General features: G+C 29.8%; 2 protein-coding genes across 2 annotated transcripts; both read left to right on the top strand.

Moving 5' to 3' along the window:
• The first annotated feature begins 13,144 nt into the window (after window positions 1-13,144).
• Window positions 13,145-18,601, top strand: LOC107027225. Its single transcript, XM_015228405.2, has 3 exons — window positions 13,145-14,488; window positions 17,520-17,637; window positions 17,750-18,601. The coding sequence occupies exons 1-3, from the start codon at window positions 13,697-13,699 to the stop codon at window positions 18,262-18,264; spliced, it is 1,425 nt and encodes a 474-aa protein (XP_015083891.1). The 5' UTR covers window positions 13,145-13,696; the 3' UTR covers window positions 18,265-18,601.
• Window positions 18,602-20,620: 2,019 nt separating this feature from the next.
• Window positions 20,621-24,948, top strand: LOC107027113 (UDP-galactose/UDP-glucose transporter 4-like). Its single transcript, XM_015228289.2, has 7 exons — window positions 20,621-21,455; window positions 22,849-22,877; window positions 22,986-23,187; window positions 23,311-23,553; window positions 23,649-23,750; window positions 24,268-24,375; window positions 24,486-24,948. The coding sequence occupies exons 1-7, from the start codon at window positions 21,330-21,332 to the stop codon at window positions 24,729-24,731; spliced, it is 1,056 nt and encodes a 351-aa protein (XP_015083775.1). The 5' UTR covers window positions 20,621-21,329; the 3' UTR covers window positions 24,732-24,948.
• The last annotated feature ends 149 nt before the right edge of the window (window positions 24,949-25,097 follow it).

The raw sequence follows: 25,097 nt of genomic DNA, 5'->3' as shown, positions 1-25,097 counted from the left end.
TATATATATATATATATATATATTATTGTTAAATATATATTTTAAGCGATAAATAGCCATAAATGTTTCTAAAATTTATAGCGATATTAAATTCAATAACAATTAATTAATGACAGTAAGGTTTCAACATTCTTTATTGAAGAACATATTTATTATCGTTAAAAGTTGTTTTTGTTACTCCATTCATCCACTTTTAATTGTCATATTTTTTTTATAGAGTAAAACTATAAGAAATTTAACTAATATTTCATGATGCATTTTTTTATCACATTTATGTGCAAAAAGATTATAATTATAATACTTTTATTATAATTTTTGAATATATATCTTTTGTTTAAAATATCGAATTAATATATCTAATTTAACTTGAAAAATTAGTTAAATTAATTTTTGAAAAACGTAATATAAGTATAATGACAGTAGTATTAATTCAGTTTATGAAGACAGCCATATTGCGACTCTCCTTCATGTCAACCAGATTTTAATTAATGTTTTAATGGGACAATGGAGGCCCCAAATAGTAATTGTGCTAATTACACACATCTTTGTATATACTCTAATATTTCAAGTGGAATAATATCGAACGTATCTTTTTAGATTTTAAACTTTTTGTATTCAATATCGTCAATAGGGTTTGATTAATTTTAAAAATTCATATACTGCAAATTTATTTTTAGAAGCGACACTTTTAGTTTAAAAAAAGAATTATTCACAGGAGTTTAAATCTAAAACTAATAATTAAGTATGTATAGTAGATCTCAACTATCCAATCACAATTTATATTGATTATCTTTTTAGATATTACAAGTTTATATAGACTATTGATTAAGTATATGTACTAGATCTCAATTATCCAATCACAATGTTGAATATCTTTTTATTTCTCAATTGAGACTTATAAGTAGCCAGGCTTAGCTCCCGTAGATAGTAGGATTAACTAGGCTTAGCTTAAACAAATGCTCTTTAAATTATTCTAGTTATTGCCGTTAAAGAGTAAGATGTTGATTCTATAGCAATTCTGATTCCTTCACCGATAACAAAAAGAAAGTCTTATAAATCTAACAAACGAATTAATGTACACAGTAAAAATTAAGGTCAAAATTAATTGATGAGTTCAGCGCACAGAACAATTATCTTTTTAAATATTACAAATTTATATGATAAGGACTTCTATTATTAGTGTCATACATGTACCCATAGACCTTTTTATTTACTTTGTTGGAAGGTCGTAGTTATTATTTTTATATAAATAGCTAGAGAGACTATATAGTAAACTAATTAATGAGAGTACGGAGCCTAAAGGGTACAAAATATTAACAAAAATTCCAAAACGGTATATAAAATTTTATATACCGTTTTGGAATTTTTATTAATATTTTGTACCCTTTAGGCTCCGTACTCTAATTAATGACAAGACAAAGATATATTGTGTGGCTAATCTTTGTTCTTGCATCCATCCAATCTGGTTTAGTCAATCATTTCGCCAATTATTCGAAAGAAGAGATCTAGTTTCTCTCTCTAGCAGTGATCTTTGGATAATCTAAACTAATTAAATTTGTTTAACTTTAATCAATTCCGAAATTATTTCGGATCAATTTACGTACATTTTAACTATTTTATCGAATACAACTATCTAATTGTATCAAATAATTCTATTTAGCACCGGACTTTTGCATATGAAAATTCGTTACTTAAAGTTATCTCAGACCACCTTACTTGCACCTTGATTATTCTATTAAATACTGAATATTTAACTCTCGTCAACAAAGTATCGAGCAACTCTATTTAGCACCAGGCTTAGACACACAAAAAGAAATCAATTAAAGTATCTTATTTGACTATTAGGTCACACTTTTTCTTTTGCTCTTAATTTGCACCCTCTCAGTTTCAAATTAGTTATCATGTTTTGGTTATCGAAAGTTAGTTTAACTAATTTATCAAGTTGGATAAGATCATACCAACTCAATAATTTACAATTAGGATTTAGATAGTAAAAAATTATACAGAAAATACTACAAATTTCAATAGTATACATTTCAAAATGTATAACTTTTTTGATAAAACGAAATATAACAATTAATATAAGACGAAGAGGAGTATACATATTATATTACACATTACTTAGTTGTAATACAAGAGAGATCGTATACGTACTCAATGCTTATGCACAACCATCTTTGTCTAAGGGAGTGCAAATATGTAAAAAAAAAAATAATTAAAAATTACCGATATATATTCTATATGTTGAATTATATTAGTTTTTTCGCTTTTCATAATATTTTGATTCATCTTAATAAAAATATCGAAAAATTCGACAACATTTATGTGTGCCATGAGACTTCGTTATCAGTTATCAGTTAGTCTTCCGACACCCCTTTTGTATATGTCCACAAGCTAAGTATCTCTTGCGTGAACTACTACATATAGAATGACTATGACTTGATTAATTGCACAAGTCGGTAGAGACGAAGCTAAAATTTGTTATTTATTATTTTAAAATTTATGATTTTTCAAAAAAAATTATTATATTGAGTTTTAAATTAATAATCTTTACGTACTTGATAAGTTTTTAATATAAATAAAAATTTAAATGAAAATTACTGAATTCAATCGAACCAGCGAGAGTACATAGACTCTAGCTCCACCGTGAAAACCGGAGTATTGGTTGCATTAATAAATGCGATTGTGGTACATACAAATTAATATCTGGACATGAGTGTCCATATACTAATAATTATGTGGAAAGAAAAATTACATTATCAGATAAATGTTTATAAATAGTGTAATGTAAAACTCTCAAAATATAAGACATACAATTTATTGTAATAATGATATAGTGTGAATACATTAATTTTGGAATTATTGAAGTAAGTGATTATCTTATTTTAAAGAAAAATATTATTAGAGAGATCATATTTTGGTTTTTTAAATTATTTTTTTAATATGTTGTTTTCACGTGCGAGTTTGATTCTTTTTTCATGTGAAGTCTATAAAAAGACAAAAGTAAACAACAATGAGATTTGACTTTTGACTATTTGACTACGCTGATATCATATTTAATTGAAATAGAAGAATTAATATCAAATCTATATAACTCGACTCTAATAGTTAGGTTAAGAGGCAATATTTGCCCAAACCATATTAAAAGACCATTCACCTTCGATGTGAGACTTCTCCAATCTCACTAGGACATTTGTAGTGTATTGTCTATAATTGGAGGCTTTAACATCGAAAAATAAAAATTAAGATGAATCCTATATTAAAATGTATGATAATTTCTTCTAAAATTTAAACTATCAAGGAGAGATAACATATAATTATTTTCTTAATTATATTCTCGAACACTAATAAATCTCATATCTCAACCAACTCCTCCTCCTTTTTTCGTAAAAGTAGGTTCAAGAAACTATATAGTAGGCTAACAACAAAGTTAATTTTGAAGATAGAATAAATTTAGGCCCACCACATATATAGTTGGATGTTGACACAACATAAATTAACAAACCTATATTATTAAGTAGATATATCAAACATGAACATCCAAAAATAGGAACTGTAGATCAAGAAGGACACAATTAGGTTAACTTCATTAATGTATTGTTATTGTCATTATAAATATTTGTACGAAAATGTTTACATGAGGTCGATGCCTTTGTCCTCATGATGATGACATGTTTAGTGTTGATCCTTATCATGTTTAATAAAAAAAAAACATAGGGTTTGAGTATAATTCAAACAAATAATTATAGTGTTTAGGTTCGTCTGTGCATGTATACAGAATAGTTGTTATCTCTCATCAATATCAAGTAACTTTGTTTATTAAGATTTGAACATACTAAAGTTAATTATATTATAATAAGCTTGTCGTACAAATGAAAACAATGAAAGCAAACATGCTTATGAGTTAATAATATTGAATATACCCCTATAAGCTAGAATATCAAACCTTATGTAATTGAAATTTGTCAACCTTTTAAAAAATGATACATTTAACTTCTAATTAATCTAACAATTATTACTATCGTTTGAAGAGTATGCTCAAACGTGAAAAAAGAAACACTAAAATGCATGTCACATGGGTCCTAAACCTGATCAAAAATCACAATTGAGTTGTTAATTCTTATGTATCAACCGTGTTAATTAAGAACATTAGTAAGTCACTATCATGAAACTCATATATCAAACTCGCGGTGGTCGATGTATAGAATTTCTTTATTCTTAATCTAAATTTTCAAATTTTGAATTCAGACTTAAAGGATAGAAAAAGACTTTATAATAAACATTTTCTCCTTGAATTAGCTTTACACAACACAAATCAGTATTAATAGTGAAGAAAAACTCTATAAGAAGTGATTCCCCTTACAAATTTATCGAGACTTCAATATGAATTCATAAATCAGACACCAAATTGAAAATCAGAAGTTGTTTTCGTTCTGGACTTACATCTCTACTTAGGGCTTACGATTTGAAAAAAATATATGGTGCAAGTTCATCTTTTCCAACCAGTTCAAGTGAGAGGTAGGATGTGATCGAGGAGATCTAGACTTCCATCTCTCTCTATGACAAGAGGTTTCTTTCATATCAAGATTGCTTTACGAAAGACTAACACATTACACATTATCGCTTTCCTTCTCCTTTCCTTTTCCCTTTTTCTTTAATTGATGAATGAAAGAAAACATCATATATCATATGTTTCCACAATTCCACATCATAAATTTTGAAAAAGTAGATTTTTTTTTATTTATTTATTTTTGGTTATTATTCAAAGTTGGTTAAGGTCGGCCAGGTGACAAACTAAATTTGTCTAATTTAGACAACCTTTTTAATAATGATTTTGAAAAGAAATAATTATAGGAAAAAGTAGTCTAATTATCTCTATGAAGGAACTAAACAATCTACCTTAGAATCTCATAGCCGAAATTCTATTTAGTCGTTTAACCAATTATATCTCTTTTGACTTTATTTATTTTATTAAATAAAATCCATGGCCGACAACTCCACTCTAAAAAAAAAATAAAAAGAAAGACATCTCCACTCTCAAAAAAATGAAAAAATCGAAATTGGCTACGTACTCATAGCTTAAAAAATAGTTGATAATTTATTGTTAAATTATTAGTATTAAACAGGGTTTAATGATGAATTTTGTTATGCAACTATTTAATTTAGGATTTATTCATGCTAATTATATATCGTTTTGGTACTCCCTCTGTTACTAAGTTTAAGAAAATTTAGAAGATTTTTGAATTCTATGATCTTAGATTAAAGTTATGTAAAATATATCAAAATATTATTACGTTTTGTGATTTTAAACTTTTCATATGAATGCTATTTATTTTTTAAATGGATTAACATAAATAGGACAATATAATTAAAATAGAGAAAATAGTATTTATTGACACTTTGATCGAGCTTTGAAAGGCTACAATATTGTATTGTTTTGTTTGAAGCAAAATGTGCACTTTAGAGAATGAACATGTTTAGCGAAATTTAGATATTTAAAATGTAGTTTAATTTTCCCCCAAAAAATATAAGTGCATTAGACTTTTAAATTATTTATTTTTTTAAAAAAAATTGTGTGTGTGTGGTTGTGTATTGGGGGGGGGGGGGGGGGGGGAGAGGATTGTAGTATCACAAATTCATATTTTCCTAAATCAATTTTAGCTATGACATTCTTTTTTTGAATTTCATAATTACAAATACTTTTTAAATATATTGGTCAAACACAATCAATAAATAAAATCATTTCTTGTATTATTTTTTAAAAAAATACTTTTGACCAAAGATAATGTAAAGAATAATGTTATTTTTAACTCGTGGAGAAAAATATGTTATTTTTAAAGGATCTTCAGCTTAAGTGCATCAAATCGTTATAAAAGAAAAATAAGATAATGTAAAGAATAATGTAGCAAATAATATGAAACAATGCAAAAGTTTATAATCGAAATATTATAAACAATAATTATCACATAATCGAAACATCATAAACAATAATAATACATCATACATGTAAACCATCGCAAACGTCAATCATCATGTATACTATCGCAAACGTCAATCATCCTAAAAAAAACAACACTATACAACACATTACTCTTCTACTATAATATGAGTTCTCTGCACTCTCCTGTCTAGAGCCATGTTTTTGATAACCTGAGACTCCGTCATATTCTCTTAACCAAGAATTTTGAAATTTTTTAATTTACTCATAATTGCAAAGCAATCAAAGAATCTATTTGAAATTCTAAAAAAAAAAGTTCCATTACATTTTTTAAGATTAATGTGGATTAGACGTTATTGTTGGAAGACTCGAGACAATTGGTTCTTTTAAAAAATTAATAGAAACTTATAATTTATTAACTACCAAATCTTCTTTTTCCTCAATTTTTGACAATTCAAAGTCTATGATGAGAAGAATCTGAAGAATTATTATAACAAATTATTCCTTTTATAGGAAGTTGAGGACATCAACTACCCTTTAATTAAACAAATATTTCTTCCCATTAAAAAAGTACATATATACTAATCCTTTATTTATTATTTAAAAAAATCATTAAACGACAATGCTCCACATTTGCACTAGTTCAATGTATCTTCTTCTTCTTCCTTTTTTATTTTTATTTTATTTATTTACTATCTATTTTTTAATTTTTTTAACTTTTACCCTCTTATATAGTAACTACTATTAACAAACAAAGATGAGACTGAGATTTAAATAAGTTTATAAATTTTTATATCTTTTTAAATACTATCAACTTATACTATCGTTTATATAATTCTAAAATATATAATTTTGATTTTTAAAACTTAAAATTTTCATATCTAAATATATAATCAAAATTAAATTGTTTTCAGCGATAATACGAGTAACGAATACAACATAACATCCAAAGTGGCTGACATAATTATATTCTTCTTTTAATAAATTATCATATATATAACTTTAAATATGTGGCAAAATAGAAGAAGAAATGGCCCCTACCCCTTACTTAGACCATACCCCCACAAACTCTAACAAAAAAAAAAAGATGTTTTAATGGTTCGATAGCTATAATTATGATAACTTTATCTCTTTTTTTCTCCCTTTTTTATTAGATACTAATAATCATCAAAAATCATACTCCAATAGATTTTTATAGGAATTCACGGATTAAAAATTGGTTTTTTTTTTTCTTTTAATTGATCATGAGTGTTCCCTTCATTGTTACTATGAAGAACTTTTTGTTTTTTTGCCAAAATGAAAAGAAAAAACGTTATAGTAATTTTTTGAATTTAAACGTGAAAATGATTATCAAAAAAAGTGATGGGTGATTGTGATTATTTTATTTTAGTTGAAAATTTTGAAATATTAAAATAAAGCATCTTTTAATAAGAAGTGTTTTGTCCTAGCTACCCTAAAACCACTAGTGGTTTATATTAAGTGGCCACTTCTGTGGTCTTGTATTTAAAAGTTGGTCACTTTTTTTAAAAAAAAAAATCATAGGTCGCATCAGAAGTGACTAATTTTGAAAATTGGCAGTTACGCAAAGTCAAATTAGTTGAGCCATTAAAGTTCAAGCCCTTAAGGTAAGAAATTTGGAAGAAAAAAAGAAGATGGCTTGAAATACAAAAATAAAAGTTTACTAATCTTATTAAAAAGTTACATTCCTAATTTTGATGTTTAATCTTTTTAAAAAAATATATTAAAAGATCCCAATATATGTGTTTGCTATATAGTGTAGTTTTTTTATCATACAAAATTATTTAATGAAATAAACTGAAAAATCTACCAAAGATCTTATTGTAATAATTAAACCTTTAAATACAAAAAACAATAATTGCAGCTGCAACAAGCCTACAATAATGTTGTGATTGTTTAATTGAGCAGTGAGTTCAAAGCTTTTGAAATTATGTGCATACATTTAGATATATGTTATATAATCCAGATAAACTATAGGCTAAGAACTAAATTAAAGAAGTATTGGTCCATCTAATTATCAAAGTTTGAACACAAGTAATCATTAAAATCTAATACATTGATTTATGGTCCAACTTTAATTAGGTGAAATACTATAGTCATCCTACACAATGTGAGCCACCTTCATTAGTACAATGTGTATTAAGATATTCCAATGTGGGTTCAAGGCAAATATATATCAATTTTATATGTAATATGTCAAATTAGGTGGCATATCAAGTCAAAATAAAAGATCTATCAAATCTTTCGACTTTCAAATAAGGTGTTTTGATGGATCAGTTTATTAAGATGACAAAAAAATTTTGTTTACCTATAAAAGAAAATTCGTAATAATTTATTCCGTGAAATAATTTTTAAGTAAGCAAAAAATAATCTTGGAGTCTCGTAGTGGGGGTGGAGGTAGAGGGGTAGGTAAAGATAAGTACTTAATAACTCATTCTTTATGTTGAGTTGTTGATTAGTGAATATTGAGTGTTGAGTTTTGGGCTCTTAATAATACAACATTTTGTTATTTGGGCCATAATTGAGATCCAAGTTTCAAGCCCAAACCAAATGTAGCCCAAATAAGATGTCATTTTGGACCATGTTTCGTTTGGTGATTCGGACATATTGGGCTGTTGTACATTACAACATAATATTGTCAAAAGTCCAATTAGGTAAATTGCCATTTTCTCCATATGTGCGGTAAAAAATTGAAGGCTCGTTACTTATTGGGAAAATTATGCGGTTAAGTAAATTTATACTATTTAATTACTCATCATGTCTATAGTTTACTATAATTACCACTCACGACTAACATTATGCATTAATTACGTGGGCTGACTTCGAGTTTGTATAATTAGTCACGTTTGTATATGTATAATTTGCCAGAATATACAAATACATATGTATAATATACAATTATTTAACCTTTATACATATACAATAGACCTCTTTCCCACTATTTGCCCTCTCTTGCGCGTCTCTCTCCTTCTTTTCGCTATCTTGCTTCCCATATATACAAATACATATGTATAATATACAATTATTAACATGTATAATTAACCTCTCTTCACTTCTGCCCTCTCTTGATCGCCTCTCTCCTCCCTCTCCCAATCTCGCTAGCCTCTCTCCTCCCAATCTTAGTCTCGCTCGTCTCTCTGCTCTCTCTCCCAATCTCACTTGCCATATATACAAATACATATGTATAATATACAATTATCTAACCGACATAGATATACAATTCACCTTTCTCCCACTCTTTTCCCCTCTCTCACCTCTCTCCTCTCCTCTCTCAGTCTCGCTCGCCTCTCTCCTCCATATAACATGTAGCTATGAATCGTGATTATCAAACTATATCTATAGAGAGTATTAGGCTATTTTTAAGTAGCTATATGTGAAAGTTCCCCTTCTTTATGATAAATTTTGAGTTGATTTAGGTTGATGAAACTTGAAGGATTGAACTTTTTGCATCAATACATAAAAAGTGGTTTGAGCTTGGAACTTCCATGTTGGAGGTCTCAAGTTCGAAACCCCTTGCCAGCGAAAGTAAGGGGTTTTCCTTCTGGGTCGAGCTCGTCGTACCAGGCTTGCCTAGTGCGGGTTACCTCTCCTATATGGTTTGCGATCTATTGCATAGGAGCGGGGTTTTACCCTATGCGCACCCAAAAGGGTAGTGACTGCTGATTCCCCTTGTTGTCAAAAAAGAAGAAGATAAAAAGTGAATATTACAAAGAATGAGTCAGATGTAACATTTTACATAAAAAAAATAAAATCACAAAATTGACATAGAGGGGAAGAGACATCGGTGACGCAAGTCTTGATTATTAAGTAGAAGGTGATAATTTTAAGATTATTGTTAATGACATCAATTTTCAAATTTTCAAATTTGATTATTCACACAAAGTGTTGATATTTCCTTCCCTATTTTCATCAGTAACGGAGCTAGAAATTTCTTAAAGGTTGTTCAGAAATAGCAATTTGTTATGTTTAGAGTGTCCAAAATAGGTTATTTAATCATTTCGTATGTCATTTTACTTGTATATATGCTAAATTTTTTTTTTGTTGGACACCCTTGACAGTATGTGTCTACGCCACTAATTCCCACCCCAACCCATGCTCCCTCCTATCCTCAATATATATAAGTAAAATGATACTCCCTCCCTCTGTCCTTATTTAGTTGTCCACTTTAGAAAAGATACACATATTAAGACAACAATAATTAACATAGTGAAGTCACAATTTTACCCTTATTAAATATGGTTTAAAAAAGGATGATTAGAAGTTAGAAATTTTCAAAAAGTTTAAACGAGGGTATAATAAAAAAAAATTTGTCATTTCTTGATTTGTCAAAATGGACAAGTAAATAGGGACATCTAAAAGAGGAAATATGGACAAGTAAACAGGGACAGAGGGAGTATTAAATAACATATTTTGGATCCCTTAACATAACAAGTTGTTATTTTTGGACACTCTTTGTTAAATTCCTGGCTCCGCTACTAATCCTCACCCCACCCTTGTTTTCGTTGCCGCAACCGCCCTCACCCCTTTTACTACCAGACGTGTCACCAATATTTTATAATATTAACCTTTAAATTTTAAATAAAACAAATGTCATGCACTTTACGAAATAAAAGAAAGGAATAATGGAAAGGAGCTAGATCCGTGGAGGAAGAGATAAATCTGAAAAAAGAAAGAAAGAAAGACGGCGGAGAGATGGAAGGAGGGTGAGAGAAATTTGGAGAGAGACACTACACCAAAAATGATATTTCGCGGCAATAGCTTAATTGCCCTAAATATGTATGTTTAACGACAATTAGCTCTCTTTGTATATGTTCCTAGAGCATTTTAGCGACATAAAATCCAATTGCAATTAACTAATGCCGATAAAAGAATTTAAAATCTTTGTTAATATATATATATATATATATATATTATTGTCGTTAAATGGTATTTTTGTTATAACGAGAAAAAAATAAACAAAAAGAGCAGAAAATTAAAAAGATACGAAAATACGAAAGAAAAAAAAAACTTTCAAAATTTGTATGTACACCCTAATGTTTTAATTACTTTAATCAGATCGCTTTTTATTAAATTTCATTTGATCTAGTCAGTATTTCAATTTTAGTTTTAAGACGTGGAATAATACATTTCACTCACTTTTCTCAAGAGATACTTTTTAAAATATTTTTAAAAAAATAAGATACATTACTTATAAGTTATAAGGGATAAAGTAATTATATGTGAAATTTGAGGTAAAAATTGAATATAATGGAATGGATGAGCCCAAAAGGTGGGAGAAAACATTTAGACTAGGTAGCCTTCTGTACCCCTAGTCCCTATTTAGAAACTCCCTAGCAGGCTATATTAAACGTTTTGGTGTCACCTCAAAAACCTCAAAATCGACTAATTATTATGTTGAATTTAAATTTTATCGAAATTTTAATGTGAATTTTAAATATTAAATAATAAATTACACTTATTGCTGATGAAGTCCCTTCAACGCAAGTGTCAAGTAGGGAGAGACAAATGTAGCCCTCTAATATTGGATTCTCCCAAATCTAATATTTTTTATGATTGAAGATAAAATTTCCATATAATGTAATACGGTTATTACATTAAAAATATTTAAAATTACAATCAACTTATAAATTGCTTATTCTCCGGTTTCCAAATAGTAATCTCATAACAGTTTGCAATATACATGCAGTTTTCTGAAATAACAGTTTGTTAATATTAATTAACATAATGTTTGATAAATAATTCACACAACAAGTTAGTACATTGTTTTATTGGAGTTTAGAATATGTCATATTATTATATGCATATTGTGTGTACATTAACAAGTCTTCTATTATACCCTACCACAGTACCACTCATCCTTTTATTGGGGACTTCTCAATATCATTAATGATATTAACTTACTCCAATGTCCAGAACTTTCACACACTTATAATTGGGTGAAATTGATGAAATTTATAAAGATAAATAGAATGCTTTTAAGGGTGTGATATAGTGGTTGATAAATTAAAATGAGAATCATCAGATCTTATGTTTAAATTCTAGTTGAGATAAAAATATTAGATAATTTGTTCTATTGGTGTATGTAAAAACTGGCCTGAACCCATGTTTATAAATAAAATTACATCCTCGTTAGAAATTGAGAAATTAAAAGTCAATAATGTTTTAAGGCAAGAAGAGATGGATCTTTTAATTTTAATTTAGATACACAAGTCAACTAAAAGAAGTTGATCCAACAAAAAGATTTCCTTCAAATTTGTATCTATTGAAGTAACCAACTAATTTTTTCAGTGGGAATGTCTTTAAATTTGGAACATTATAAAAAAAAAGTATTAAGTAGTTATCAAGATCTATAAGCTAACCAAGTCATACTATACCATAATTCTTAATTATGTATCCCCTTTTATGCTATAATCTAGTATCCAAATCTAGGTAGAGACAAAAGTAGTTAAATAATTTTTCTTCGTTTGTTAAATTTGGTGAGCATAGTTATATATACATGTGCTGATTGAAGGTAATAAATCATATTCGATGAAACAGTTTAAATGAGTGCAAATTAGATATGACACAAATTCTATTATAATAGTTGTCCCCTACTGTTATTTTTATATATCTAATGTAACTCCCATCTATTAAAACCTTCAATTCAATTAACGTATTACACGTGGCTCACCTATATCCACCAAACGACCATACATACATGATAATAGAAGGATTGAATAATTCAAAACTTTGCAAATTAACTCAAGACTCAAATACTTCATCATCAATATATTACATTAACCATATACAGTGTGATCCATAGGAAGAATTGAAAACAATAGATTATAGGTAAATTTTATCTCTATTTTGTGAGATTAAAAAGTTATTTTCAATAGACAAAATTTTGTCCATGTTGTCAAAACTAAAACATAATAGGTGCAAAACAATCCCAGCTATGACATTTAATGCCATGCAGAATAGTCGCTGCACGCGCATGATAACTGAGTGTCAGCGCGTGGAAGAAACAAATCACACGCTCTTTGTTTTAATTTTATCTCTATATTTTTTTTCAATTTTTGAGATTCAAATATATATCTATTTTCTATCGTAAATTTCATACGTCTTTAATATTTTTTTACAAAGTTACTGATATATACATTTTATTTCAATGAATATTAAAATTTCATGCGATAAGTTTACTTTCAAACTCAAATTATTCGACTCTCGAAAAATGTTAGTAGGACAGGGAGAGTATTATTTTAATCTAACAAGGTCAACTAATAGTCAGTTCCAAGTCTTAACAAGCTGAGATTTGTAATCAAATCACCAGCTAATTCCATTTAATTAAACAAAATTCAAACTCATTAATTTAATCAAACTTGAGATTCAAAAAATCTCTACAAGAAGCATCCATGCTTCTTCTTCTACTTCTACAACAACTTCCATTTCTTCTTCTTCTTATTTTGCCAGTAATACTAATTTTCTTGAGATCTTCAAATTAGTAACTGAAGAAGTTGCCTATCTATTTCACCACCCATTGGTCCCCTTCTTAAATTTCATTCACTATTTTGCTCTGTTACCAATCAGTTAAAGCTGCAAAAATAGTAGCAGCTTTTTTTTCTGTGTATGAGTTTTCTCCGTCTGTACTAAAATTAGCCACTAATTAAATGCTCTTTGGCATTCTCATAATCTGAGTCTACTGTTATTTACTTTAAGCAGTTTTGTTTCGAATTTGAAATTTTCAAACTGTTTTTTTGGATTATGGATTCGAAATTGATGAAACCATTGCCGAAAACATTAATGCTGAAAGATTACCTGTTGGATGATTTGAGTTCCTGCTCATCAAGCGGTTTCCGATCATATCCTCGCCGGCAATGCTGCACTACTGTTCGATTTCTTCTCGAAATCGACTTGAAGAACAAGTATCAACCAGCACTTCCTCCGCCGCCGTATAAAACTAAACCAATACTCCGGTCAAAACAATCGCCGCCGTCGGCGAAGGTTTCTGCATTTCAGAAAGCTTCCGTGGCAGTGATTAACGCCGTGAAACACCTCCCGTTCGCCGGAGCGAGGTCTTCATCGACGTTGAAGAAGAAGAAGCCGATGATGAGGACAATTCTTCCGAGGAGTATTTCGCGGAAGCTGAAACGAAGCTTCTGGAAGAGAGGCGACCATAAGGAGATCTACTGGTGGACGGCATTCAACAGGTTAGATAAAGAGGAGTTAAAATCGCCGGTACTTTCTCCGGTTGTTATTGGCAAAATCACCGGAGATTCAAATAGCTCAACAACGACTGTGAGTAAGAGTAAATGTAACAGTAACACCTGGTCTTCAGATAGTGATTTCACTGCTTCAACTGATAATTCACTGCAAACATCAAGCGGCAATTCGGAGGTTAACTCGTCGGAAACTGTAAACGACGCCGTGGCTTCGAAGAAATTCGGGACAGAAAATGTGATTTGCAGCAAAAAAGTTGGCGCAACTACCGGAGATGATTCATCAAATTCTACAGTAAGCAGTCACGGTAGCACTACCAACTCTCCAAACACAAAGGTTAGTTTCTTTTTTTTCTTTTTTTACCTCAAACATTTTTTATTTTTGATTTTACTATACTTAAACTTATATAACTTATTATTTGATTATAAAAATTACTTCTCTTTTGATGATATCATTATCGTTTAGAGTATCGATTTAATAAATCATCAAGTAATGCACTTGTACAGTGCGTTTTGGTTAAACAGTAGTTTCTAGTGTTAGAGATTTTACCTCTTCTTCTATAGCAAAATCTAATGAAATTACTAGTCATAGTTAAACGCAAACATTTTACTAGTGATATTAAAGTGTCTAATTGAGTACTCTTGAACAAAAAATTACATTATAATTATAAGTCAAATCTTAGTTTATATTAGTACACCTACAACTTTGTGAACACCCTTAGAACCAATGAAAACCTGTAATATAGTAGCGACGATAAAGATATTTTAGCTATGTTATTGACTAGTGCCTTTTTGTCTTTAGCAATCGAGAACGACTATTGCTATACTAGTTTTTGTTAGGTTTTAAATTTGTAAAAGTTCGTAATCACATTGCAGCAAGATTGTTACTATACTAATTTTTGCTTAGGTTTTGAGTTTGTAATCTAATTGTAGCGCTAAAATTGGTTTAAATTTTTGAATATGATATTTGGATTAAAATAGTGTAAAAAGGTTTAAGTGAGAGCCAAACATAGGTAATTATTATAGGTATACTTACTTTGTTCAACTTAAATATAGTACTATTAAATAAATTTTCGATTCTCTAGGTATACTTAAAGCAAGTAAATTCAAATTTTTGAAATATAATTTTTTTAAAAACGTGTAAGAAATTTGAAATAATATTTGTAATACATATAAAAAAATGAAAATTTTCTAGAGAAATGAATTTTTCACAGCGATAAGGAAGGAGCAAAAATAGGTGGTAAATGTGAGGAGTACACGTGCGCGGTATTTTTTTGGGTTTTATCACATGCTTCTCGATTCTGACATCTAAGTTACAGTCGGGTGATCCAACGGCGTAGATCCCGCTATGTGTTTGTCCACAGCGGAATCTACGGTCAGAAATGTTAGACTAGCATTATTATTGTGGTAGTCGAGATAGCAGATTAGCACCGGATATTTTCTTATTTCCTAAAATACCCGGGACCCTCTCTTTTGACCCTCACAATTGTTGTAGATAGCAACTCGTTGATAGTATTAAACCAAATATGAAATGTCATTTTCTTATTCCAAACTTGTTGTTCCTAGTTAATTCAGTTATAATATAAAATAATTTTACCATATAATAATAACATATTTAGAATAATTTTATAACAAAGTCTTACAAAAGATAGAGTGTATGTTTACTACTTATATGTGACTTGTGAGAAAGAAATTGTTTTCGGAGAAACTTAAAAATAAGTTTTAAATTTTCATATAAAGAATCATGAGAATAGTTACCGTATACATGTGCAATTTCGATACAAATTTCAAGTGAGATAAAGAAACATTACAAAGAAAAACTTATAATTTAATAGCTATGTTCAATAATAATTTTTATTCGGCCGAACGGTCTTTTAAATTTTCATTATATTAATATATGAAAGCTCTAATCCCTTTATTTACGACCTTCTAACAAAATAACACTAACACAATTTCTTGTTGTGAAGTAGGATGTTATCACTAACTGTCATAAAAATATAATAATATGAGGTAATTTATCGAATGAATAAAAGACATAATTATTAAAAAATTAAGTTTTTTATATTACAATTCGAGTGATTTAATCAAATCTTTTTAACTTTTTTAAAAGAAAAAAAATAGATTTTTTTGTGTATATAAATATCATCAATTATTGTGCACCATAACATTATGATTTCTTTTTATTATTTGTGGCAAGCTAAAGTTATGAGAAGATTGATATCCATCACATTGTACTTGTGTCGGTCGTGCGTAGGGTATTTGTTTTAAATAACTTGCATAAATCATTTAAACATAGAAAGGGAAGAGAAAGGTGATAGTTTTATTGTTTAGACATTGTAATATTATAATATTTATTACCATGTGGGAACAATTATATTTTCCAATTGTTTTATTGCTGGGACCTTGGTAGTTCAAAATTAGTTGTACTTATATGTTTCCTTAGAATATAAGTTGTTTTTCTATATAAGCTAGTCAATTAGTTAGTGACTCAAGTCAAAATAAATAAAATGCTACCCTTTTTAAAAAAAATATAATTTCAAATTTTCAATATGGGTAGACATAAATCACATACTTTGTCTAGTAGTAAAGTTGACTAGGAGTTAGTGTCCAATTGCTTACGGTAGAAACATCCATAATAAAACTTGACCATATCTTTCCTATATTTATTTCCTCACATTTCAAGAAATTACTCTAGGAGATTGGGAAATTCTTAAATGAATATATCACAATTCTAATCTAATTTAAGGTAATATATAAGTACTAGTATAGCTTCTTTAAGACAAATAAAATATCTAACGTGATTTTATAAAGATTTTGTGACAAAGTGAAATTGTAAAAGGTAATATATACTTTTTTAGAAGAAAAATCAATAACTTGATTTTCTTTTGGCTAGTTCCATTCTTCTATACAAGGCTGATGATACGTTCATCTGAATCTAGTAGTTTCTACTCGCAATATAAATGTGTGGAAGTACATTGCAATATGTTCATACAGGCTAACTTAAGTCATATATTTTATAGTTTTCTTTTAATTTATGATTTGAAATTGAATTTTTTGTCCCACTGATAAGAGAGTCCCATTGAAGTGGATATAACAAATAAATTCAAGTGTCTAAAGTAGTATATTGACATTTGACACCAACATTTATTAGTAAGTTTTATTATTGATACTCTACCTAAGGTAGGGGCCATACTGATTGAGAGCAACTGAACATAATCCTTAGTACATTAGAGACATGCTGGATCTGTGTAGCCCCCTTTGTTTCTTTCTCTAATTATACACAAATCAAAAAAGTCTTTTTTTTTTTACTTTTCTAATCTTGGAGCTAATCCTCAAACATTTCTTAATATTCCTTGTTAATTTTACAGAAACCTTGGCCAAATGAAGAGAAAGAACAGTTTAGTCCAGTATCTACATTGGATTGTCCATTTGATGATGAAGATGAGGTCTCTTCACCCTTTCAACATAGATTATCTCGTGTTGAAGGTAAATTACTAATCAATCCGCATTGTGATTTTGGGATCTTTTATTTGCTTCGCAAAATGTAGTCAGTGTCAGCCAGTTTTATCATTAAACATTATTGATATACATGTATCAGGAACTACTACCAAGAAGCTCATGAAGAAGATCAAACGATTCGAGTGTCTGACTGAGCTAGAGCCACTGAACTTAGATAAACGAATCGCGTCCTCAGAATCAGAGAGTGAATCCCCTCTCAACAATTCATCAGAAACTGAAGAGGACAAACAGACAGTTGAAAGACAAGTACTAGACATGGTTCAAGAATTGAAAGCCTCAATGCCATCTTATAGCTTAAAATTCAAAACAGAGAAGCTACTCTTTGATTTCTTCAAGGAAAGGATTCTCAATGGTGATGATGAGTTCAAGAACAAGCTATTGGAATCAGCATTAGAATGGGTCAATGGAAAACCAATTGATGTACTGTTAGATTGGAAGGTGCAAGAGAACAGGATGGCTTACATTAGAGCCATTGAAAACCGAGGCGAATGGAAGAACACAGAGTTAGAGAAACAAGAAGTGATATTGGAATTGGAAGTTGAAATCTTTGGATCTTTGATGAATGAAGTGTTAGTTGATGTCATGTTGAGCTAGCAGAGTGCAAGAGTGTGTGGTAATAATAACATAGGCCATTAGCATAGTTAACAGGGAGTTTAGGGGGGGAAAACAAGATTATGTTCAATTCTCAAGGTTGTTTTTGTCATTCTGTTGCTAGCAGAAGAATAATAATATGGGCTAAGCTAGAATGATTAAGACCACCTTGTTGAAATGGCTTTTTTTTTTTTTTTGAATTGGAGTTGTTAGTGTTGATCTCATTCCTTTTTTTCTCTTCCTTGGAGAAAGATGGATAGTGAAATGTTTGAATTAGAAGAGAACTTTGGTTTGTACTCCATTTCTAGATCAAGTTATGACAAATTCTAGTTTATTACTATTGTTAGCAATGAAATGATTTGTCTTTCATTGAAATGATTTGTGTGATGTCAAAATTAAATAAAACGGAAAGAGTAGCTTCTTGTTAACTCACAAGTCAGGGAATACATAAGTTGAATATAGTGGTACTATAAGAATGGTAAGATTTTGTTCGTTTGGAAAATTCCCGAAAAGCTAAGTATAGGTACTTCTCTTTTTCGAGACAATAAAATTGAACTATGACGTGCTCCTACTTACGCTCTCCCCAACTCCATCCATACCCTTTCCTAGTTATAGGTGGATCAATTAGCGCTATTACACTTATTATTTTGTATATTTTGTGATGTTGAGTGATTTATATATACATAAATTTTAAGTGGAAAATATAATGTACCTCACTCACTTTCTTCCCAATCTTTGTGTTGAGTATTTTTTTTAATAAGTTTATTCAGCATGGAGAATCGTACCTTGAATAAAAGTATTTTTGAATCTATTATCAAATGATTTACCATTTTATTATTAATTTATATACATTTGAAGGAGGTAACAAGTACAATTTAAAGTGTAAGGTGGATTTTTAGTCACCAAGTGAAAAGTTAAAGGGAGGAAAGTGTATTTGACCTTTCTTTGTATTTGGTTTTCATTGATAATTTTTTTTTTTAAAAAAAAGACAAGGTAAAATAACTAAATGCAAATTGTAGACGTAAAAAAGAAGTGTTACCTTTCCTTTTTGCTATAAATGTCTCTAATATTTGTTAGATACTTAAATTACATAATAAGAAAATGACTTTTTGGCTCTTTTAAGCTTCAGATAGTGGCAATTGGCAAAATCAAGAATCATATCCCTAACCCTACCTTCATTTATTCTAATATCTTTATTTTTATTATAACTTGCAATTTACTCTTACATAATATTATTGTGTAGAACTATATTATATGTATACACACAAAAGTTTGTCGAGTAAGGAAGATATAATCAGTATTCCTGAAATATACTAATGAATCATTTTTATATATTATCAGAATCTTTTCGATTGTTTTCTAATTTACTCTAGATTAATATAAAAAAAATCTAATGATACAACGATATATTTTATACATAAAATCACGACGTGAATCTAATCGATGTATCGGCGTCAAAAATTATTTAAAATTTATCACATAATTTCTTAGAGGATAACTGTGAATATTGTGACATACTATAAATCGGAAAAAACCAAAGAGTTAAAAAGATAAAATATGGCCCCTGAAGTTACGGAGATTGCTCCCTAGACCCCAAAAAGGGACATACAAAATTCTGCTGATAAAATTGAACAAGTTCCAAGTATGAGTTTCAATAAATAATTTTAAAATTAATATATGATAGTAATAATTAAGTTTATGGAATAAAGTCATTAAAGAATATACAAAAATTAAAAATAAAAATGACTAAATTCAAAGTACTAACATAAGAAATTTAATTTAATGTTGATTCATATATTTATTTTCAATTTACTTCAAATAAATCTATGTTATTAGAATTCAATTTATTTCTTGACTTGTTTATATTGTTCGTGTCAAATTTATATAAAGATTGAGAATTAAAGCAAATTAGTAATTAATTAACACAAAACTGTAACCAATAAAAGTTATAAAAATTCATATAACTAACGAAATACAATTATTTGTAAACGAGACATTATTAGTTATTGTAATAAAAAATTCAAAATTTCATCATTAAATTATTTTAAGAAAATGTAGAAAAAATATTACAATAATATATCAATGTAATTTAAAACTAAATATATACCTGCACACCTTATCAAAGTTGTTTCTAACAAACCCTCAACTCGTGAAAACATTAATTAAAACAATTTTTTAAAAAATAACAAAATGAAAAAGTCGTAACAAAATACTACCAAAAGGACAAAGAATGAAACAAATTATTAACCATACTAAAACAAAATGAAAAACCATTATTGACTATTTCTACAATAAAAATATAGAATGTGAACACTATAATATATAGTAACAATTTAATATGAAAATCTAGTAATGCTTCAAATATAGCTCACGTAAACTTTGTTTCAATAATATTTCATTCCATATTTCCTCCTTTTTTCAAGGCCTTTTTTCTTTTTTGGGGTTCTTTAAGGGTGTTATTAACTAGGATTTAATTCCATTTAAAGCAGAGAAAAATAGGGATTTCAATTTTCAAGTAAAGGAAAGAGAAAATTGAGTGACTTGAGCAAAAAATTTGATACTTCTCTTGAAACTTTTCATTCTTTTGTTGGTGTTGCATTTGCCCTTTTTCTTACTTTTTCACTCAAGAAGAGACCATGCAGCTATTGGGCTGTTGATTTTTTTTCTTGATTTTCTTAAAGTTGAAATCTTTTTTAGTACTTTTTAGCTTGATAGTGTTTTAGGGGTTTGATGGTGTGTTGATTTTTTTTTCTTTGAATTGCTTAAAGTTGCAATCTTTTTAACTTTTAAAGGTTGTTAGAGTTTGAGGGGTTTGATGGGGTTTTGATTTTTTTTTTCTTGAATTCCTTAAAGTTGCAATCTTTTTAACTTTTTTAGGTTGTAGAGTTTGAGGGGTTTGATGGGATGTTGATTGTTTTTCTTGAATAACTTAAAGTTGCAATCTTTCAAAGCTTTTTTAGCTTGTTGAGTTTGAGGGGCTGAAATTTTTTCTTGAGTTCCTTAAAGTTTCAATTTTTTTGATCATTTTGTTTGTTAGAGTAAAAGGGGTTTGAGGGAAGAGGTAGGAGATGAAGAATGATGATCAAGCAAGGTTTTTGTTTGGGATTTCACTAACAGATAAACCAAAATGGCAACAATTCCTCATTTGCTCTTCTGGATTCTTCTTTGGTTATCTTGTTAATGGCTTATGTGAGGTCTGTTTCATGCTTTTCCTTTTCTTTTTCCCTGTTTCAATACTCTGTTGTTTTGCATTTATAGTACTCTCTTCGTTTCAATTTGTTTGTATGATTTGACTTGATGGAGTTTAATTAATTTTTTTTTTGAATTTTGTGGTCTTAAAACATGCAACTGTTCAAGTTAGAATGACATTCTTTTTTGAACAGACTTAAAACGAAAATAAGACAAGCAAACTGAAATGAAGTATATATTCTTGTAGGAAGTTTCTTAGAAGTGTTTTTCATCATTGGATTACTGTTACATTGACCTTGAATTTTGTCCCATAATTATTCAGTATATATTCTTGTAGGAAGTTTCTTAGAAGTGTTTTTCATCATTGGATTACTGTTACATTGACCTTGAATTTTGTCCCATAATTATTGTTTTCCTTCTGTTCGAGGGACATATACAAATAAAAATGCGGGAGAGATTAAGTCGATGCGGGGTCGTTGTGTGTTTGTGAAAACTTTCACCAGTTGTACCCTTTTGGGAGAGCTGATTAGTAAATGACCCCATGGTCTAAAGATACAATTAGAGCAAAAGTTAGACGACAATCAACTGTTTGTCGGTAAGGTTGAGATATATGTGCGAACATCACACTCGAGTCTTAACCTTTTCTGGAAGGGTAATTTCCTAAGGGCTATATTTGCACAACTTTTAAAATAGGGACAAAATTTGAATGGGGGCCTAAAGAAAGGGACAATTGCATTAATCCACCGTTTGCTTGTCTAGTCAAGCATGTGCTAACTTATAGATCTTTGGGCTTTGATTACCAAGGAGTTGAGACTTTACTAATAAACCCCAAGGATTGGCACTCCGCTGATGTCATTTTTATGTATGTGGATATGATTTACTTAACTTCATAAGTATTAAAAAGATAGAACAGAACAGAAGCTAAAAAATGTATATAGATGACGAAGACTAGTTAAAGTTAAGGCCTAGTTCTAATACTGTGATGTTTACATTAGGCTGAGTGTTGCTAGGAGTCGTGTAGTCTATCTAGTGATTTGTATGTCACTAGGAAATGTAGAGAGCTTCTAGTTTTATAGAACCTCAAATTATTGGATATTGTGGTGGAATGGGTCTATATAAAGCAAAATGGACAGTCCCCGACTAGTTGGGGTGAGGTGTAGTTGTTCTTGTATAGTGGATGTACCTGTGAGGTCACGAATTCGAGCTGTGGAAACAACCTCTTGAAAAACTGCACGGTAAGGCTGCATGCAATATATCCTTGTGGTCTAGCCCTTCCTCGGAACCCTGTACATAACGGCAGCTTAGTGCACCAGGCTTCCTCTAATTTTGTTCTTTATTTTTTTATCAAATTCCACGTTGCAAAGTAAATGCTTTAATTTTATTTATTTCTATTTGCAGGAGTATGTATACAATCGACTGGGATTCAGGTAGGCTACTGTCCTCCTTCAAAATTTTAATTACTTTTTTCACCTTGATATTTTTATATATCTACATAAAAGTTATTTGTGACACTTCTTTCTCAATCATGGTTTCAGCTATGGGTGGTATTTTACCTTTGTACAAGGTTTTGTGTATCTATTTCTCATACGTATACAAGGTTTCACCACAAAGCAAATGGTGAACCCATGGAAAATATATGTAAAGCTCTCTGTTGTACTCATGTGTTCTCATGGACTAACAAAGGGCTCCTTGGCTTATCTAAACTATCCAGCACAAATAATGTTCAAATCCACTAAGGTACACCGAAAACTTAATCATTACACTTGACATTACGAAAATATATTGGTAAAAGTGGTGATGGTACTAGCCAATCCATCTGGACATTGGTCTAAATCTTCTACATTCATTTTTGGAGTGTAGGTACTACCGGTAATGGTAGTGGGCGCCTTTATGCCTAGCTTGAGGAGAAAATACCCGGTTCAAGAATATGTCTCAGCTGTGCTTTTCGTTGGGGGCCTGATATTTTTCACGTTAGCGGATGCCAATACTTCTCCGAATTTCAGTATCATAGGTGTCATTATGATATCTGGTGCTCTGGTAATGGACTCTTTTCTCGGTAATCTGCAGGAAGCGATTTTTACACTGAATCCTGATACTTCTCAGGTATTGTGATTATGATTTGCCACATGACTGATTAAAGCTCATGTGTATGTCAAGAAATAACTTTGATAATTTGATTGTCGCGCTAATTTTATCAGATGGAGATGCTATTCTGCTCGACAGTCGTCGGGGCTCCTGTTCTACTTCTTCCCATGATACTAACAGGAGAACTCTTGGTTGCATGGAAATCATGTTCCGAGGTTAACAAAGAAATCCCCCTCTAATTCTTTTTATATTTTACCAGTTCACTTGTTTTTATTTTTTTTGTCCTGAGATACGGAGAATAAAGAGTTGAGAGAATACATTCGTCTCGAATGGTTTGAATCAGGCATTGCTATTCCTTGATCCAGCATACAGTTTCTTTTTCTTGCAATCTTATTTGATCTTGTCAGATTTGTGCATTCAGAGCCTATGTTGCCTAGACTCTTCAAAAATATCTATGGGTGCGTGTTGGATACTCCAAAAATAGTGCATTTTTGGACTATCCGACACGGGTGCAACAACATTTATTGAAAGTCCGAGCAACATAATGTGAAACATAATGAGTAACCATTATCACAGTGTGCTCTACATTCATCTTTAGTTATTTACGTTCATTCTATTATATATCCACAGATTTAGTAATGAATGCTGACATATGTAGAGCTCGATGAAATTCTTTTCGTCTGGCTGCTATGAAGTTAAATTACAGTCACCATTCTGCTGTGTAACTTGCAGCATCCATATGTTTATGGGGTCTTGGTATTCGAAGCAATGGCCACATTCATCGGTCAAATTTCAGTTTTATCACTCCTTGCTATCTTTGGGGCTGCTGCTACTGCTATGGTAAATCTTTTTAGTCATCTAATCCTCCTGACGTTGCATTCGTCTTGTTGTTCGTTTCTCTGATTCAGTTTTCAAGACGAAAGACGTTTACATATTGATTCCTATAACAGGTAACAACAGCAAGAAAGGCAGTGACATTGTTGTTGTCATACTTGATCTTTACTAAGCCACTAACCGAACAACATTTCTCCGGATTGCTGTTAATATCCATGGGAATTGTTTCGCGCCTCTTGCCTGACAGTAAACCTCCTCAACGAGCAGTGAAGTCGGATAATGCAACTAGACGAAGTCATCGAAAAGAGATGAACATATCATCAGAAAATATTGCAGATGAAGAGAAGAGACCATTAGTGTGAGAGCTAGAAAAAAAAGAAAAGTTTTAGCTAGTTGCTGCTAACCATTTTCTTTTGTTCTCTTTTAGTATTTTTTTGTTCTTCTTAAGCCTATTTGTTTTTTTGTTTTTTTAACAAAAGCTCTATTAAAGTGGAGTTGTTTTGTTTCAATTTGTAACTCCCAAAAAAAGATTTTAAAGGGAATTCTTGAATTTAATGGTGCATTTTATATTTGTCTGTATATTTCTCCGTGCACAATTAATTGTCGTACTTTCCATTTTTAGAGTTAAATTATAAAAATTTTGACTAACATTTTAATTTTTTTTAATCATTTTGATATGTAAATAATTGCAATGTATATTAATGTTCCGTGGATAACCAATAAAAGTT

This window comes from Solanum pennellii, chromosome 8 (assembly GCF_001406875.1).
Source record: "Solanum pennellii chromosome 8, SPENNV200".
Lineage (NCBI taxonomy): Eukaryota > Viridiplantae > Streptophyta > Magnoliopsida > Solanales > Solanaceae > Solanum > Solanum pennellii.
This window is presented reverse-complemented; position numbering and strand designations above follow the sequence as displayed.